The following is a 17320-nucleotide window of genomic DNA, read 5'->3' as shown; positions in this document are numbered from 1 at the left end:
CTGACATCCGGCACTATGTGCCAGGACCGGTCACGGACCGCCCCCGGCACATTAACCCCCGGCACACCGCGATCAAAGATGATCGCGATGTGCCGGCGGTACAGGGAAGCTTCCCGCAGGGAGGGGGCTCCCTGCGTGCTTCCCTGAGCCCCCCGCAGCAACGCGTTGTGATCGCGTTGCTGCGAGGGTCTCACCTCCCTCCCTGCTTCCTCCAGCCCCGGATCCAAGATGGCCGCGGATCCGGGTCCTGCAGGGAGGGAGGTGGCTTCACAGAGCCTGCTTAGAGCAGGCACTGTGAAGGCTGCAGCGCTGCATGTCAGATCAGTGATCTGACAGAGTGCTGTGCAAACTGTCAGATCACTGATCTGTGATGTCCCCCCCTGGGACAAAGTAAAAAAAAAAAATTTCAAATGTGTAAAAAAAAATATTCAAAAATAATGAAAAAAAAAATATATATTATTCCCATAAATACATTTCTTTATCTAAATAAAAAAAAAAAACCAATAAAAGTACACATATTTAGTATCGCCGCGTCCGTAACGGCCCGACCTATAAAACTGGCCCACTAGTTAACCCCTTCAGTAAACACCGTAAGAAAAAAAAAAAAAAAAAACGAGGCAAAAAACAACGCTTTATTATCATACCGCCGAACAAAAAGTGGAATAACACGCGATCAAAAACACAGATATAAATAACCATGGTACCGCTGAAAACGTCATCTTGTCCCGCAAAAAACGAGCCGCCATACAGCATCATCAGCAAAAAAATAAAAAAGTTATAGTCCTGAGAATAAAGCGATGCCAAAATAATTATTTTTTCTATAAAATAGTTTTTATCGTATAAAAGCGCCAAAACATAAAAAAATGATATAAATGAGGTGTCGCTGTAATCGTACTGACCCGAAGAATAAAACTGCTTTATCAATTTTACCAAACGCGGAACGGTATAAACGCCTCCCCCAAAAGAAATTCATGAATAGCTGGTTTTTGGTCATTCTGCCTCACAAAAATCGGAATAAAAAGCGATCAAAAAATGTCACATGCCCGAAAATGATACCAATAAAAACGTCAACTCGTCCCGCAAAAAACAAGACCTCACATGACTCTGTGGACCAAAATATAGAAAAATTATAGCTCTCAAAATGTGGTAACGCAAAAAATATTTTTTGCAATAAAAAGCGTCTTTCAGTGTGTGACGGCTGCCAATCATAAAAATCTGCTAAAAAACCCGCTATAAAAGTAAATCAAACCCCCCTTCATCACCCCCTTAGTTAGGGAAAAATTAAAAAAATGTATTTATTTCCATTTTCCCATTAGGGCTAGGGTTAGAGTTAGGGCTAGGGTTAGGGCTAGGGTTAGGGCTAGGGCTAGGGTTAGGGCTAGGGTTAGGATTAGGGTTAGGGCTAGGGCTACAGTTTGGGTTGGGGCTAAAGTTACAGTTAGGGTTTAGATTACATTTACGGTTGGGAATAGGGTTGGGATTAGGGTTAGGGGTGTGTCAGGGTTAGAGGTGTGGTTAGGGTTACTGTTGGGATTAGGGTTAGGGATGTGTTTGGATTAGGGTTTCAGTTATAATTGTGGGGTTTCCACTGTTTAGGCACATCAGGGGCTCTCCAAACGCGACATGGCGTCCGATCTCAATTCCAGCCAATTCTGCGTTGTCTTCATCATCCAGGAGCTGATCATTGGCAAAGGCTTAGCCATTCTGGCTATTATTCCATCCATTCAAATGCTAGTCTTCCGTTTTCTTCCACGTCTCTCTGGTTTGGCTTTCCATCCATTTCAAAGCATTCCACCTGAGGCTATTAACTACTTAAATTATAGTTAAGTAAATAAGGCAGCACACTGCAGCGCTAAAACATGCAAACTAGAAAACACGAAATTTGAACTGCATTACTGCACTAGAAATATGAAAAATGAGAGCTTTTAGCGCATAAAAATGGCCAATTTTATGTGTACCTGGTAGCCCCGTTATGGCATCTCTCTTATACCAGGTCCTACGCTTGCCTTACCTCGCTGAGAATAAACGTCTCCATCTGAATGGGTACATGTGAAACCTCTTCTTAGACTAAAATTCTCTCTCAATGTGGAGGGGTATTGGACCTGCTGTAATTAAAACACCTGAAGCTAGGAGGCGGAGTGCACGATCAGAAGGCTAGAGAATACATTTCAAAAACCTGACCTGCACATCCAAACATAGACTCAGTGTGAATAGGTGCTGAACCTAGAGTCGCCAACTCGTATATAGTTAAGTAAATTTTACTTAACTATATACGAGTTGGCGACTCTAGGTTCAGCACCTGTTCACACTGAGTCTATGTTTGGATGTGCAGGTCAGGTTTTTCAAATGTACTTAAATTATAGTCATATTGGACTGCTGCTATTTTGAACACTACTGTATCTCTGGGGGTAACAGACAATCTGAAAATTGACATGCCAAATCAACAGTTTCTCTGAGAATGTCAGCTGGACAGTGCCACCATCAACATCGGCGGGTTCAGCCAACATTAGTCTAATGTGTAAAGGAGGCTTTAGTCTGTTCACAAACAGAGACATTATTAATGGGGATGTCAGATATTGAAATTTCTTTTTCTTAGGCATGGATCTTTTCAAAATAAAAAAGCGGCATGCTCAGCTTCTATCCCCCCTGTGGATCCAGTGCAGGCTACGCCAAGGTCTGTGCCAGTTCCAGAAGCGATGTCTGTGCCGACCGGATGTCACAAGACTGCTGAAGCCTGTGACTGGCTACAGCAGTTAGGTGAGCGCAGGAGTGCGTCTTCAAAGAAGCATCCGATGATGTGCTATTTTTATCACCTGACCGCTGCTGCTAATCACCGGCTTCAGCGGTTTGGTGATGTCACTTCTGGAGGTGGTGCAAACCTCACTGGATCCACATGAGGGACGCAAGGTGAACATGTCTACTCTGATAATTTACAAAGATCCATGCCTAGCAAAAAATGTTTTTCACTGTTTGACAACCCTTTTAAGACACAAAAATTAGTGTGAGATGAAAATAAATTGTGCTCCAAAATGTTACATTAAAGGGGTATATGAAGGAATAAAGTATTTTTTAAGGCAACTTTAAAAAAGAAAACACCCCCTTAGTGACCCATGAAACTCTATTCTGATGCGTACTTGTCCCTCGCTGGTTTGGAGTTATTGAGCAGGTTCTGAACACACTGAAAATATCAACTCAACCAATCACTGGCATCCGGACTTGAGCGGCAGGTGGATCACGGAGGACGAGTATCACTAGTCACTACTTTAATTTTTTATGCAGTCTAATGCATTTAGAGACTATTTTACATTTCGTATATAGCCCATTTAAAACTAAAAACAGAAATCCTAATCATAAAATATAAGGAGTCAGAACAGTTGTGTTTAGCACTGAATGTGTTTTATTCACATAACCCAAAACATTTCCCTTACCAGAGAGCATTAGTATTAATTCCCCCAGACTCTGCTGGTACAGATCCAGAGCATCTGCAGCCATGCCTTCTTCATCCTGCAGGGACATTGACGATAGAAGGAATGTAAGGAAGTTCTAGCAGATGATCTAGTTTTCCGCTATTTGTTCTGCTGACTTCATACCTTTAATATCCCAGCTGAGGCCACATCCAAAGCAGCAAACAGACGGGGCTTGTCCTGTGACATCTCTTTATTAAATGATTAAAAAGAGTAGGTAATTAGTTTTGGCAAAATAATAAGTATATGTTTGGATAAAACAATAGTAATACCTTAGCGAAAAAAAAAAAAAATCTCTGTATGTTCACTTTCCTCCAAATTAAAAATATCCCAGCAAGAAATTAATTGTATACCCTGCTGTAAGTAAACAAGTAAAAACAATAGTGCATATAAATAACAATGGTTCCTGAGGATAACACCGCTATGATAAAAGAAAAAAAAAAAAAAGAAAAAAAAAAAAAGCTTAAAAGCCATCCCACCAGCGTCAAGGTGTACTCTAATCAGGATGGTCCTAACCTCTAGTATTAAAACCTTAGCATGTGACAAGATAGAGGATTTTGTGGATTTTGCTGCTGATAATGATAAAAAGTCCAGGTGTTGAAATAAACTAAAGTGTTTATTTGAACACCTTGACTTTTTATCATTATCGGCAGCGTGGACTAAATCCACAAAATCCTCTATCTTGTCATATTGATACAGTCTCTTGCGGACCCATGGATCTGCTGCAGCTGGAATCCTCATTGAGATCTATATGCCTTACCAATACATCTATCAGGTTAGTGCAATTTAAATTAAATTTGTGTCCATCGGATAAGACCCTATTGCGCTGATCTCTCCTACAGTTTTAACCTTAGCATGTGTCATAGTGATGTCAATGTGAATAAGACTTGAGCAGGACCGGGTCCCGAAAATGGACACACAGCAAATGGGAATTATTTAAATGTATGTCCCGCTGAAAGGAAGGGAGTCCACATCCTCACCTGCACTAAATGCAGAAATCTAAACTAAAACGTTCATTTTTGTCAGTTAAGTTTTAGATTTCTGTACATTAGGGTGTGGGCTCCCTTCCTTTGAGCTGGTCATTACGTTTAAATAGATTCTAATTTGCTGTGCGACCTTGTTCAGGACCCGGTCCTACTCAGCCCTTATTCACACAGACGTCACTATGACGCATGGTAAGGTTTTAATGCTAGAGGTTAGGACCATCCCGAATTTGGGTACACCTTGACGGCGTGGGATGTCTAATTTTTTTTTTTTTTTTTAGCAAAAACAGTGTTTACCCAAGTACCTAATGTTATTTAGATGCACTATTGCTTTTACTCATTTACTTACAGCAGGGTACATGTTTAATTTATTTTCTGTCTTTGGTTGTATCTGTTTAATGCACATACGTCTATCTCTGGCCCACAGGGGGATTATATTTGGCCTGAGAAACCGGTACTGCCCCCCATTACACTGTATGGAGTACTGCATGGGGCCATTATTCTGTATGGAGGACTATGTGGGGCCCATTATTCTGTATGGAGGATTATGTGGGGCTCATTATACTATAAGGAGGACTATGTGGGGCCCATTATTCTATATGCTCTGTCAAGAATTCTCACAACCTTCTTTCATGATCTGTCAAGAATTGTCACCCCGGTAAGGACACCCCCATTTTCCACACATATAGGAAATATATGTGCTATTAACACCCAGAAATTTATGAAGAAGGTGCAGTCATCATTGGCCCCAATCTCCTCCCTCTCAAGCACTGACTCTGCATTGAAACACTATAATGAGACATTGCAGTGTGCCCTGGATGAAGCTGCACCTCCTATATTTAGCACAGCTTGGCACAAACTGTGTCAACCCTGGCACACACTGCAAACACGTTTCCTCTAGCGGTGCTCCAGGTGCGCCGAACGTCTGTGGAGCAAATTTAATCTGAATGACGATTTAATCCAATCCAAGTTTATGACTAAAACATAAAACTCTGCCCTTCACCTCTCCAAACAAACCTACTTTAACACCCTCAATACCTCCTTATCTAATAATCTGAACTGACGACTCTAACACTTTCCTCAATCAAACAGTATAGACGCCTCAACCACCGACCTCAACGCTGATAATCTGGTCAATTATGTCAAAGAAAAAGAAAAATTGACCATATCAGACAGTAAATTTTCTCCCAAGCCAAATGTTATGCATTCTCCTCCCACCTGCACTGCATCTTGCTCACTTTGTCTTTGAACCAGTCAAGCAAGAAGTTCCCAGGCTGCTTTCATCTTCTTGCCCTACTACCTGCACCAGTGACCCTATTCCCTCACATCTCCTCCATTCCCTTTCCCCATCTGTCACCACTCACCTAACTAAAATAGTGAAATCTTTCCTTCCTCTCATAAACACGCTAGCATACGTGCATTACTTTAAAAAACATCCCTCGACCAGAACTGCGCTGCTAACTACAGACCTGTCTGCAATCTTCCCTTCATCTCTTAACTCCAGGAATACTTGGTCCACTCCCATCTATTGCACTATCTCTCAGAAAACTCTCTTCTTGACCCTTTACAATCTGGTTTCCGTCATTTAAATTCTACTGAAACTGCACTCACTAAAGTCTCTAATGATCTACTAACAGCGAAATCTAATGGTCACTGGTTACTACTCCCTGATGATTCTCCTGGATCTCTCTGCAGCATTCAGCATTGTGGATCACCAGCTCCTCCTCGCTATGCTCCACTCCATCGGACTCAAAGACACCGTTCTCTCCTGGTTCTCCTCCTACCTCTCTGACCGCTCCTACCCTGTGTCTTTTGCTGGCGCTTCCTCTCCTCTTCCCCTTATTGTCGGGGTTCCTCAATGATCAGTCCTAGGCCCCCTCCTCTTCTCCTTGTATACTGCCCCTATGGGACATACAATCAGTAGATTCTGTTTTCAGTACCATCTCTATGCTGATGGCAACCAATTATAAACCTCATCTCCTGACATTAACCCGGCATTATTACAAAATATGAGTGATTGTCTTTCCGCTAACATTATGTCCTCCCTCTATCTGAAACTGAATTTGTCAAAAACTGAACTTGTGTTTCCTCCCTCCACTAACCTACCTAGGCCCGATGTTGCCAATTTCTGGGTGTGGCGCCACTATTAAGCCCCAGCAACATGCCTGCGGTCTTGGTGTCATATTTGATTCAGATCTTTCCTTCACTCACCACATCTGGTCACTTGCCAACTCATGTCACCTACACCTCAAAAAATCACTACAATTAGACCTTTTCTTACCAAAAACTCTTACTGTAGCTTTTATTAATTCTTGTCTGGACAATTGCAATTCTCTATTAATTGGTCTCTCTCTTCCTTTAAACTCTTCCCTCCTCAATCCGTCCCGAATGCAGCAGCCACGATCATATTCCCCACCAACCGGTACACAGATGCCTCTTCCCTGTGCCAGTCATTACACTGCTTGCCCATCCGATGCAGAGGTCAATATAAACTTATTACTCTCACCCACAGAGCGCTCCATGGCTCAACACCTCCCTACATCTCTTCCATTGTCTCAGTAACATAGTAACATAGTTAGTAAGGCCGAAAAAAGACATTTGTCCATCCAGTTCAGCCTATATTCCATCATAATAAATACCCAGATCTACGTCCTTCTACAGAACCTAATAATTGTATGATACAATATTGTTCTGCTCCAGGAAGACATCCAGGCCTCTCTTGAACCCCTCGACTGAGTTCGCCATCACCACCTCCTCAGGCAAGCAATTCCAGATTCTCACTGCCCTAACAGTAAAGAATCCTCTTCTATGTTGGTGGAAAAACCTTCTCTCCTCCAGACGCAAAGAATGCCCCCTTGTGCCCGTCACCTTCCTTGGTATAAACAGATCCTCAGCGAGATATTTGTATTGTCCCCTTATATACTTATACATGGTTATTAGATCGCCCCTCAGTCGTCTTTTTTCTAGACTAAATAATCCTAATTTCGCTAATCTATCTGGGTATTGTAGTTCTCCCATCCCCTTTATTAATTTTGTTGCCCTCCTTTGTACTCTCTCTAGTCTACAACTCTACCCGTGCCTGCTGTTCTGGTAATGACTTAACTAAAATCCTCAATAATCCGAACCTCCCATTCCCATCCCCAATGACTTCTCGCATGCTGCGCCAATTCTTTGGAATGCACTACCCATGACAATTTGATTAATTCCCAATACCCCCAGTTTCAAGCGTGGCCTAAAAACGCAATTCTTTAGACTGGCATATTGCCTCACGTCACTTATTTATCCCAGTTTGTCGAATATAAATTTTTTTTTTCAAAAAAATGCAACTTGTTGCATTCCCGTGCGGTCGGCGGGCGCGTCAAAACAAAGCATCCGCATACATCCGCATGTCCTGTGTACACAATGTTAAAGATAGGTACGCAGGATGCATGCAGAAGTATGCGGAAGTAGGCGGAGCTTAACGGAGGACATACGCAGCCCTCCGCAAAGCCCCCGAACGCTAATGTGAACTTAGCATAAGTTCACACTAGGCGTTTTTGCTGCCTTTTTTATGCCTATTTTCAGCTGCGTTTGACAGTACCAGCAAAGCCTATGAGATTTCAGAAATCTCATGCACACACATTTTATCAGTATTTTGTGTTTTGCATCTTTTTTTGGACATAAAGCTTGTCTCTTCTTTCAGCGTTTTTCACCCACTGACTTGAATGGGTGGTGAAAAAACACACTAAAAATGCAGGCATCAGGTTTTGCTGCCTTTTTTGTGCCAAAACCTGATTCTATGGAATAAGACTTTTTTTTCCAACACTAAAATTTATCAGCATGTACAAAAGAATAATCTAGCATGCCAAAACTGCAGCAAAAACACAAGGAAAACATGCTTTTTTTCTGCAGCTTCTTTCCTGCCAAGAGATCAGGTTTTGCTGCAAAAAAAAAAAAAAACACCTAGTGTGAAATTACCCTAAAAGGTCCAAAAATAAACCAATGGTATCTATATATGTTAAAAATAAACAAAAAACAGGTTGTTCTCAGCTTTTCAAAAGGTGTCAAACCTCACCTTTCAAGAGTTCCCGAGATGAGATTCCCTGTTGCAGCAAGCTCTTATTATTAGACGACACCAGGACCTTTAGCTCTTCGGCTCTAGACACATACTGACAAACCTGCACCAAACACATAGTAATATTATATTCAAACAGAAAAGATCAAAAATAGGTTTTCTAGCTGACAAAATTACCAATATTGCAATGTGCAGCCTAAATTTATTTAATGCTAAAGAAACAGGGTATTCATGAAGATCAAGCAGTAGGCATGGAAGACAAACCTTAGAGCGAATGGCTTCTTTGTGACGAACATCTGTTTCATCTACGAGAATTATTACACTAGTTAAATATATATTAAAATAGAACACTCATCTTTAATCATTACAGAGGCTGAATTACATGGAAGAAAGATTGTAAAATAAATCCGTACAGTGCAGGGCAGGGATGAAGTATTCTAGAGCTCGGCAGTACAGGGTGAGGGCAGATGAATGCTCCCCAGCTCCATCTTTCTCTACTGCTTCCACTACAAAGGCAGCCTGTAGGGAAAACACACAGAAAAAAAAGATATAAACAAATTAAGTTTAAAGATAAAGTAAAACAAGACTACAATATGTAATAAATCATTGATTAATTATAAAAAAAAAGTTACGCTATAAATAAGAAAAAATGACATAACTTGCATTCTAATGAGCGTGATGAACTATAATAGTTGGTACAGGCACAGATCCGAAAAGACACTTACAGCTTTCTGTAAAGACTCCACACACGGCATGTGCTCCAAGTCCACAAATGGGTGGCTGAAGAAATCTGGAAAAGGAATTCGTTGATCTGGATCTCTTACCAGCAGCCGTTGGAGGAGATCGCGGCATTCTGGGGAAACCCGTGGTCTCGTTGGAAGCTACATATGGAAAAACAAAAAGGTGATTCGGTAAGTTGTCACTCTCTGAGGTACGTATTGTTGTTAGCCATTTTGCTTACCTATATAGCGCCATTAATTCCACAGCGCTTTACAGACATCATGACTGTCCCCATTGGGGCTCACAATCTAGATTCCCTATCAGTATGACTTTGGAGAGTGGGAGGAAGCCCACGCAAACATGAGGAGAACATACAGACTCCATGCAGCTGTTGTGGGATTTGAACCCAGGACTCCAGCGCTGCATAGTACTAGTGCTAACCACTGAGCCAGCGTGCTGCAGCTGGAATTGAGTGAACATAGAAGGGCGGAACAACCAACCTACATACTCCTGCACAATGGCCATAATGTGTCAGTAAGCTGGTAGTTAGAGCTACTCTGCAGATATAAATACAAAATGCACATACTTCTACAGGCAGGGTTATCAAAGCTAAACCACTACACTATATTAAGGATGTATGCAAAACTTTTACATTTACGTACAGCAATCATCTACATATGCAAACTGCTTATTGGCGAAGAACAGTTAAGGAGTAAGGGTCGTTTTAATTTTTTATTGCATAAATTAACAGGAGACATGAAAACAAGTAACTTTTGAATTCACCTCATCAGAGAAATTTGCTTCTTTCATGATCCTGGATCATTATTTAGCTCATGGATAAAATCTGCATTCAGGGAAGATAGGTTTTCACATTACTAAGATAGAGGGCAGTTAGTGCTTTTAAAACTCTATAGAAAGGGAATGGGCAGAGAAAAGGAGGAGCTAGAGGCAGACAGACATTCTGCTGCAAGTTCCATAGAACTTTAGGAGCCACAACTAGCATTTTCTATTTCAATAGTCTGTATTCACTGACGACAGATTTTACTTGAGAATTGTATATTTGAAAAATGACTGATTAGTCCACGAGGAGAAATAAGTGGATTTCTCTACTAAGATATATTACAAGGTTTCTTATTTTGACAAGAACTATCGATTTATAAAAAAATAAATAAAACAACCATTAGTCGTTATCACAATCATTTGCCTCCATAGTGGTCATATTCTCAGCATTACATGCAGTTTACTTGAGGAGATGTGCTGTTGACAAATGTCTAGTCCTGCTAACAAGATGTCTGGCTTATCACTGGTATGTTTACACAGGAAACAATCCGGAATAAGTGCTCCTGTGCACAATCGTTTGGCCAGTCATTAAAGGAGTGGTCCAAAAACAGGATTTAGGATGAAAATGAATTTGTATCTCGGACCACCCCTTTAAAGGGTCCTCAGATTCTTCATGTCTTACCTCGATACTTTGGTTGCTTCTTATTTTTTCTTCTAGTTCTGAGAATGACCTAGATGCAAAAGGTGCTCTCCCAAATAACGCCTCTGAGATGAAAGAGAAGTGACATTAAAGAACAAGTGATAGGTGTAAAAATGTTTCATACATCGGCGGCTATTAGACTCTAAGCAAACCCTCAAGGTGCATTTACACCGGCTGATAATCTGGAAGAGTTTGGATCCCAATTTTAGGCATGTCTAAATAGGCTCCCAATCATACAATGAACGAGAAAAATGCTTGTTCGTCGGGTGAAATGATTTTTAAGGGTATTTAAAAATCATCGTTCTTGGCAGCAGAACATCCTGTGTAAACAGACAGGACAAGTGCTGCCGATAACATTATGCTGATCGTGATCGTATGTGCACACTGAAGTGCAGTTAACATGTCTAAACATGCTACTAAATGAACACCGATCAGCTTGCATGTAGTTTAGTTTCAATAAGTTTTATTTTCCGGACAAGGAGTAAACACATTAAAAAACACAAATTTCCCGTACAGGAGGGTAATATACACTTTAAGTCATGGGAAATAAACAAAAGCCGATCAACGACTAGATTACGCGAGATAACTTTCATAAGCAACCAGACATAGACAGAGAGGGAGAGTACATAGGGGGGGGAGGGGGGGGCAATAGAATATCTCATACTAGATACAAGAGTGATCGCAGACAGTTTATATAGCCATCACAAGGACAATATTAGGGTCTGTCCCAGATTTACATTAGCGTCCAGTTCCATCCAGGGTTGCCAAGTCTGATAGAAAATGTCCCATGTGTCATTCCTTGTAGCTTGGATTCTTTCGTAGAGCAAAATAGTATTCATCTTGTCCATCACAAGCGGCATTGATAAAGAAGTAGTTTTCCACCTTGATGCAATATGTAACTTTGTGGCCATAAAAAGTTGGCTGACTAGGTTGTGGAGTTTTTTAGACAAGCCAGGTAACTTAGCACCCAAGAGAAACACAGCCGGATCAAGAGGGACCGCTTTACCATACATTTTTACCACTGTGGATTGTACTTTCCGCCAAAGGGCAGATACTATCGGGCATTCCCACCAGATATGTTTTAGGTCACCCTGAGCCCCGCATCCTCTGAAGCATCGGTCTGAAACATTTGGGTAGATGGTGTGTAATTTACTCGGGACCTGGTATGTCCTGTGTAAAAGTTTAATGGACGTCTCAACCATCGAGGACTGGTAGCTACCCTTAGAAAGTGTAGTACAGTTTTTCCTCCAGTCCTCCAGGGATATTGATATATTTAGATCCGCCTCCCACTGTTCCATAAATTTAAGTTTTTTGTCCCCCTGGGTGTTATTTAGGGATGTGTAGATAAGGGAGATAGCTCCCCCTCCCAGGGGGTCATTTAGACTTTTCTGTTCGTAATTTGTAGGGCGTGGAGGGGTTTTGTATTGTAGAATCTGTTTGGCAAAGTGGAAGATTTGGCATATGCGTAATGTTTCCTCTACCGGAGGTTTAAGTTTTTGAATGAAATCCTGTTGGGGGAGAAGAGTATAGAAGGGTGTGCAAAGGTGTCTCAGGTTAGTTATGCCATTAAGGATCCACCAGGAGAAGGGACGGGGGTCCAATCCTGGAATAAAATCAGGGTTGTGAAAGAAGTTGGTCAATAGGGAGGATCTAGATTGTAGATCATACTTAAATCTCTCCTTCCGCCACATGATCAGAGAGTGAAAGGAGAAAGGGGCCGTTATGTGGATTCCCTTTGGGAGCTTTTGCATAGACCAGAGTAGGCCTGGTAGAGAGTAGGGGGACAGGAATGATGACTCCAGGCCAATCCATCTGGGCTGATTGTCTCTGTTAGCGCAAACACTAATTAGTTGGGCTAGTTGGGCCGACTTATAGTATAAATTAAAATTAGGAAAGGACAAGCCTCCCAATCTTCTGTGTATGAATAGGGTTTTGAGTCGTATCCGGGGTCTCTTTCCTTGCCATAGGAACCTCGAGATCAGGGTATGGATTTCACGTAGTGTCCTGGGTGGTAGTGGGATAGGCAGAGATCGGAAGAGGTAGAGAAATTTTGGTAAGGTGACCATCTTAATGGCGTGCAATCTACCGAGCCAGGACAGTTGCATTGAGGACCACCTGGCTAGATCCGATTGTAGGCTCTTTAGTAGTGGTAGGTAATTCCATTTAAATAAGGTCGACCTATGGGAGGTCAGGTTGACTCCAAGATAAGTCAGATAATGTTCTTTTTCAGTGAATTTGAATTGAGAGACTATGTTGGTTTGGGCGTCTTTTGGAGTGTTGATGAATAGGGCCTCGGACTTATCAACATTAATCTTAAGGCCTGATATGAGTTCGAATTCACACAGGACGGTGAGTAGATTTGGGAGTGAGATAATTGGATTGACAATGGTCAGGAGTAAATCATCTGCAAAGAGGCTAGTCTTGTATTGGTCACCCAGATCTCGGGGTCCATGGATGTTAGGGTTGATTCGAATGGCTTCTGCTAGGGGCTCCATAGCCAGGGCAAACAGTGCTGGCGACAACGGGCAGCCTTGTCTTGTGCCCCGTTGAATTTTGATGGGGGTAGGTTGATTAGAGGGAAGTTTTAAATAGGCCGTGGGGCTATCATATAATAGTTTAAGGCTTGTTATAAATCTTGCCGGGATGCCAAATTTTGTTAGGACTTCAAATAGATAGGTCCATGAGACCGAATCGAAAGCTTTTTCTATATCAAGGGCCAACATCAATAAAGGTCGTTTGAGGTGATTTGCTGAGTGTATGAGGTTTAGGTTCTTTCTAATATTATCTGGACCCTGTCTCTTAGGTATGAACCCCACCTGATCTCGATGGACTAATGAGGGCAGGACTGAGTTGAGTCTGGTTGTCAGAATAGATGTGAATATTTTGAGGTCTATATTCAATAAAGAAATGGGCCTATAGTTTTTGGGGTAGAGATGATCTTTTTTAGGTTTAGGGATTATTGTTACGTGTGCAGTATAAAATTCGGGTGGCATTTGGTTTCCGTTAAGGAGGATATTGCAAAACTGTTGAATGTGGGGTGTAAGTATGTCCCCAAATTTTTTATAGTAAAGCGCCGTGAGGCCATCAGGGCCAGGGGCTTTGCCTTTTTTGAGGTTCTTGATTGTTAACGTTATCTCCTCTGTGGTAATGGGCGTTTGGAGGTGATCAGCTGCGGAGGCAGACATCTTAGGGAGATTCAAACTTTGCAAGAAAGATTGAAGGCATTGCGGAGAGGGGGGTTGGGGAGTGGTGTAGAGAGTTTGATAATATTTGTGGAATGTCCTGTAGATAACCTCTGGATTGGCTGTAGTCTGACCTGTTGGGCCTCTAATGGAGGGGATACTGTTTAAAAGCTCTTTATGTCTAAGTTTACGAGCAAGCATAGAACTAGGTTTGTTGGCGTGCTTGTAGAAAGATGACTTGGTCCATGTCAGTGCTTTTTCAGTTTTGTTTGTGAGGAGTGTATCTAATTTTAATTTAGTGTCATGGATCTGTTTGATTAGATAGAGTGACGTAGCTGATTGATTTGCTTGTTCTAACCTGGCCAGTTTATCTTCTAGTTGTAGCTGTTGTTCCGATCTTTGTTTCTTTTTATTGGAGGCAATTTTAATCAGTGTTCCAGTTATGAATTTTTTATGTGCCATCCACACTGAACCGGGTGAAACATCACTTGTAGAATTGGCTTCAAAGTATACGTTTAGGTCCTTTTTGACTTCAATTAGGATGGAGGGGTCTGTAAGTAAGGATTCGTTTAGTCTCCATTTGAATAATCTGGAGGAGACGGTATTAAATTTGAACATTGATAAGACTACATCATGATCTGACCATGCAGATGGGATGTGTCGGGAATAGAGGACTGATGGGATTGTTGAGGCGGAGGTTAAATGGAGGTCTATTCTTGAGTAGGATTTTTGTGCTGGGGAGTAATATGTGTACCCTCTAATGGACCCATTCATCTCCCTCCACACGTCCGCTATATGTCTTTCCCTCATCAGCTGGAGTATTTTCTTCCTGTCGGTTTTTGTTATGTCCGTCCTTTTCAAAGAGCTGCTGTCAATTAATGGGTTCATAGTGAGGTTAAAGTCTCCACACCACACAAGGTGGTGATATGTAAGTGAGATCAGCTTAGATAGGATTAGTTGGAAGGTGTGAGTCTGAGCAGTTGCGGGGGAATAACTATTAACGATGCAGATGTCAAGGCCCTGTGAAGTACCAAGTAGAATGATGAATCTACCCTCGGGATCCAGATATGTGCTGGTGTGGCGGAACGGGAAATTATTTTTAATAAGGATGGCTACACCTCTTCTCTTACGGTCCCAAGATGACAGGTAGTGTTGTGAATAGTGAGAGTTAAAATATTTAGGGTATGAAGAAGTGGTGAAGTGGGTCTCTTGTAGACAGATTATGTCAGGCTTATGTTTCTGGTAGTCAAGGAAGGCCTTTCTGCGCTTTGATGGTGAATTGAATCCCCGGACATTATGGGAGAGAACTCTACACATCATTAAGTATGATACTGTAGCTAGTATTTGTGAGGCTAAGTGTTGTGATCAAAGCTAGGTTCACCCTTTTACTGCATTTGGTTAATTTGAGGATAAAATATCCATTGTTGTATGGAGACAGTAGGTAAGAGACAAACGAGAGGAAGACAGCGACAAACAAATCCATTAACAATCTGAAAAGGACTATAAGTCCAACAAGTATGGCGGTCTGGGTTCCCATATTAGGCAGTAAACCAGGGGTCGCCAGTTTTGGGCAGCATGCCAAAATCCCAGAAGCTCCAACCCTTGCTATATTAAGAAAAGTACTAACAATAATAATAAAAACAAAAAAAAAAAAAAAAAAAAACAAAAAAAAAAAAAGGGGGGGGAGGAGTGGTTGGGTAGGGTATAGGGAGAAGGGGATAAGAGGTGAGGGAGTGGTTGGGGTGGGGAAGGGTAGGAAGGGGTAGGCGGGGGTCAAATCGGTTTAGTAAACCTAAACGAAGATAGGTCAGGCACAACATGGCTAGTTACTCATCCGAGTTCAGAGAATTTTTCACATGGGAAGAAGTTCAACTAAGATGGAGATTTCCATTTTCGGTATAGATGGTCTTAGAAGGTTTGGCTCACTTTCTTACACTTAACAGTTAAACCACATCAGGTGATCCGTGAATTTTGACTCCTTGTTCTGGGAGAGTCTTTCCAATCCTTTGCTGGTCTGGGTTTTCGCTGGGGGAGCGAGGGGGTGTCCATGCTGATCGGTATTCCTGCTTTAATCAAGGCTTGTTTTCCCTCCTCCATAGACCTGCAGGTAAATGATTGGGAGTTGGCTGTGAAGTTCAGGGCGAAAGGGAATCCCCAGCGGTATTTAACTTGGGCCTTCTGTAGGGATGTCGTGATGGGTTTGAGGGATCTCCTCCTGGCTAGTGTGGCCGTGGCTATGTCCGCATATATATGCACGGTATTTGGCAGGTTAGGCAAGGAGGAGCTGTCCCTGGCCGCTATTAGGATTAAATCTCTCGTTTCTTCATAATGAAGTTTCAGGATAACGTCTCTAGGCATGTCAGTAGAACGAGGCTTACCCAGGGCCCTGTGGATCCTAGTGATATGGAGGAGGGATGGATCTGTATCAGGTAGGAGAGCTGTGAAAAGTGCGGTCGCTGTTTCTTTAAGGGCCACAATGTGCTCCGGGAGGCCTCTTATTCTCAAATTGCTCCTGCGAGACCTATTTTCGTAGTCCTCACAGCGAAGTTCCAGCTCATTAATGCGATCTATGTGATTTTTGATTGTCTCGTGATCCTCCTCCAAGGCATCTGTTATTATCTCCATTTTTTCTTCTAAGTTGTTTGTACGCTGCATGATGTCTTGCAATTGGGACGCAATGCCCTGCATGGCCGCAGAGAGCTCTGCTCTAAAGGTCTCCTGCAGCGATTTTGTGAGTGCGGCTGTGGAGATCACAGTCTCCATGTTTGTGGCAGATCCCCCTTGATCTGTGTCTCCCTCTGCCTGAGTCGCTGTGGCTGGGGACTGAGCTGCTGCGGCGGCCATTTTGGGGATGTTACCGCTCTGGAGAAGGTCCGTGATGGAGCGGCCTGCGGGCTGAGGTGCGTTCCCCTTCTTCGGCATTACCGGCGGAGCCGTTCCAGGAGGTGTAGGCAACTCGGATCCGGTGAGTCAGTTGTGCTCTGACGGCTAGGTAGGGCTGTGTGGGATCAGACTAGGAGCGGAGCTCAGCGCGACATGTCCGTCGCCTCCAAGGTCCGCGCATGCGCCCCCAGCTTGCATGTAGTTTATCGTCAATCGTTTAAACGGCCCCGTCATCCTCTGTACATGCACCCTTAAAGGGGTTTTCCCACGAACCAAGTACATTTTAATTAAAAGGTCTTGGCATAATAATAATTTCCACAGTTGGATGTGTTAAATAAAATGTTCCTGTGCTGAGATAATCTTATAAATGTGCCCCTGCAGAATGAGATCGCAAATGCTGGTTTCTGTGAGATAAAACAAGTTTTCCTCACAATGAATCAGCCAGGATCCTAAGCTGTCTTGTCTGCATACTCCCTTTTGCTTCCTCCTCTGCCCAGGAGCTGTGGTATGTGCAAAATTGTCTCAGCACAGGAACATTTTTAAACACATCCAAT

The 17320-nt window shown here is 42.4% G+C and overlaps 1 protein-coding gene across 1 annotated transcript in view; it reads right to left on the bottom strand.

Moving 5' to 3' along the window:
* ULK3 (unc-51 like kinase 3) overlaps positions 1-17320 on the bottom strand; it is a 53395-nt gene that overhangs the window by 9496 nt on the left and 26579 nt on the right. Inside the window, exons 6-12 of the mRNA XM_069765705.1 lie at positions 10684-10766; positions 9227-9382; positions 8915-9020; positions 8766-8806; positions 8502-8604; positions 3591-3655; positions 3429-3504 (exon numbers count right to left, since the gene is read on the bottom strand). Of these exons, the coding sequence (XP_069621806.1) occupies positions 3429-3504; positions 3591-3655; positions 8502-8604; positions 8766-8806; positions 8915-9020; positions 9227-9382; positions 10684-10766 (630 nt within the window). The remainder of the gene's footprint in view (positions 1-3428; positions 3505-3590; positions 3656-8501; positions 8605-8765; positions 8807-8914; positions 9021-9226; positions 9383-10683; positions 10767-17320) is intronic.

This window comes from Ranitomeya imitator, chromosome 4, assembly GCF_032444005.1.
Source record: "Ranitomeya imitator isolate aRanImi1 chromosome 4, aRanImi1.pri, whole genome shotgun sequence".
In the NCBI taxonomy this organism is placed as follows: Eukaryota; Metazoa; Chordata; class Amphibia; order Anura; family Dendrobatidae; genus Ranitomeya; species Ranitomeya imitator.
This window is presented reverse-complemented; position numbering and strand designations above follow the sequence as displayed.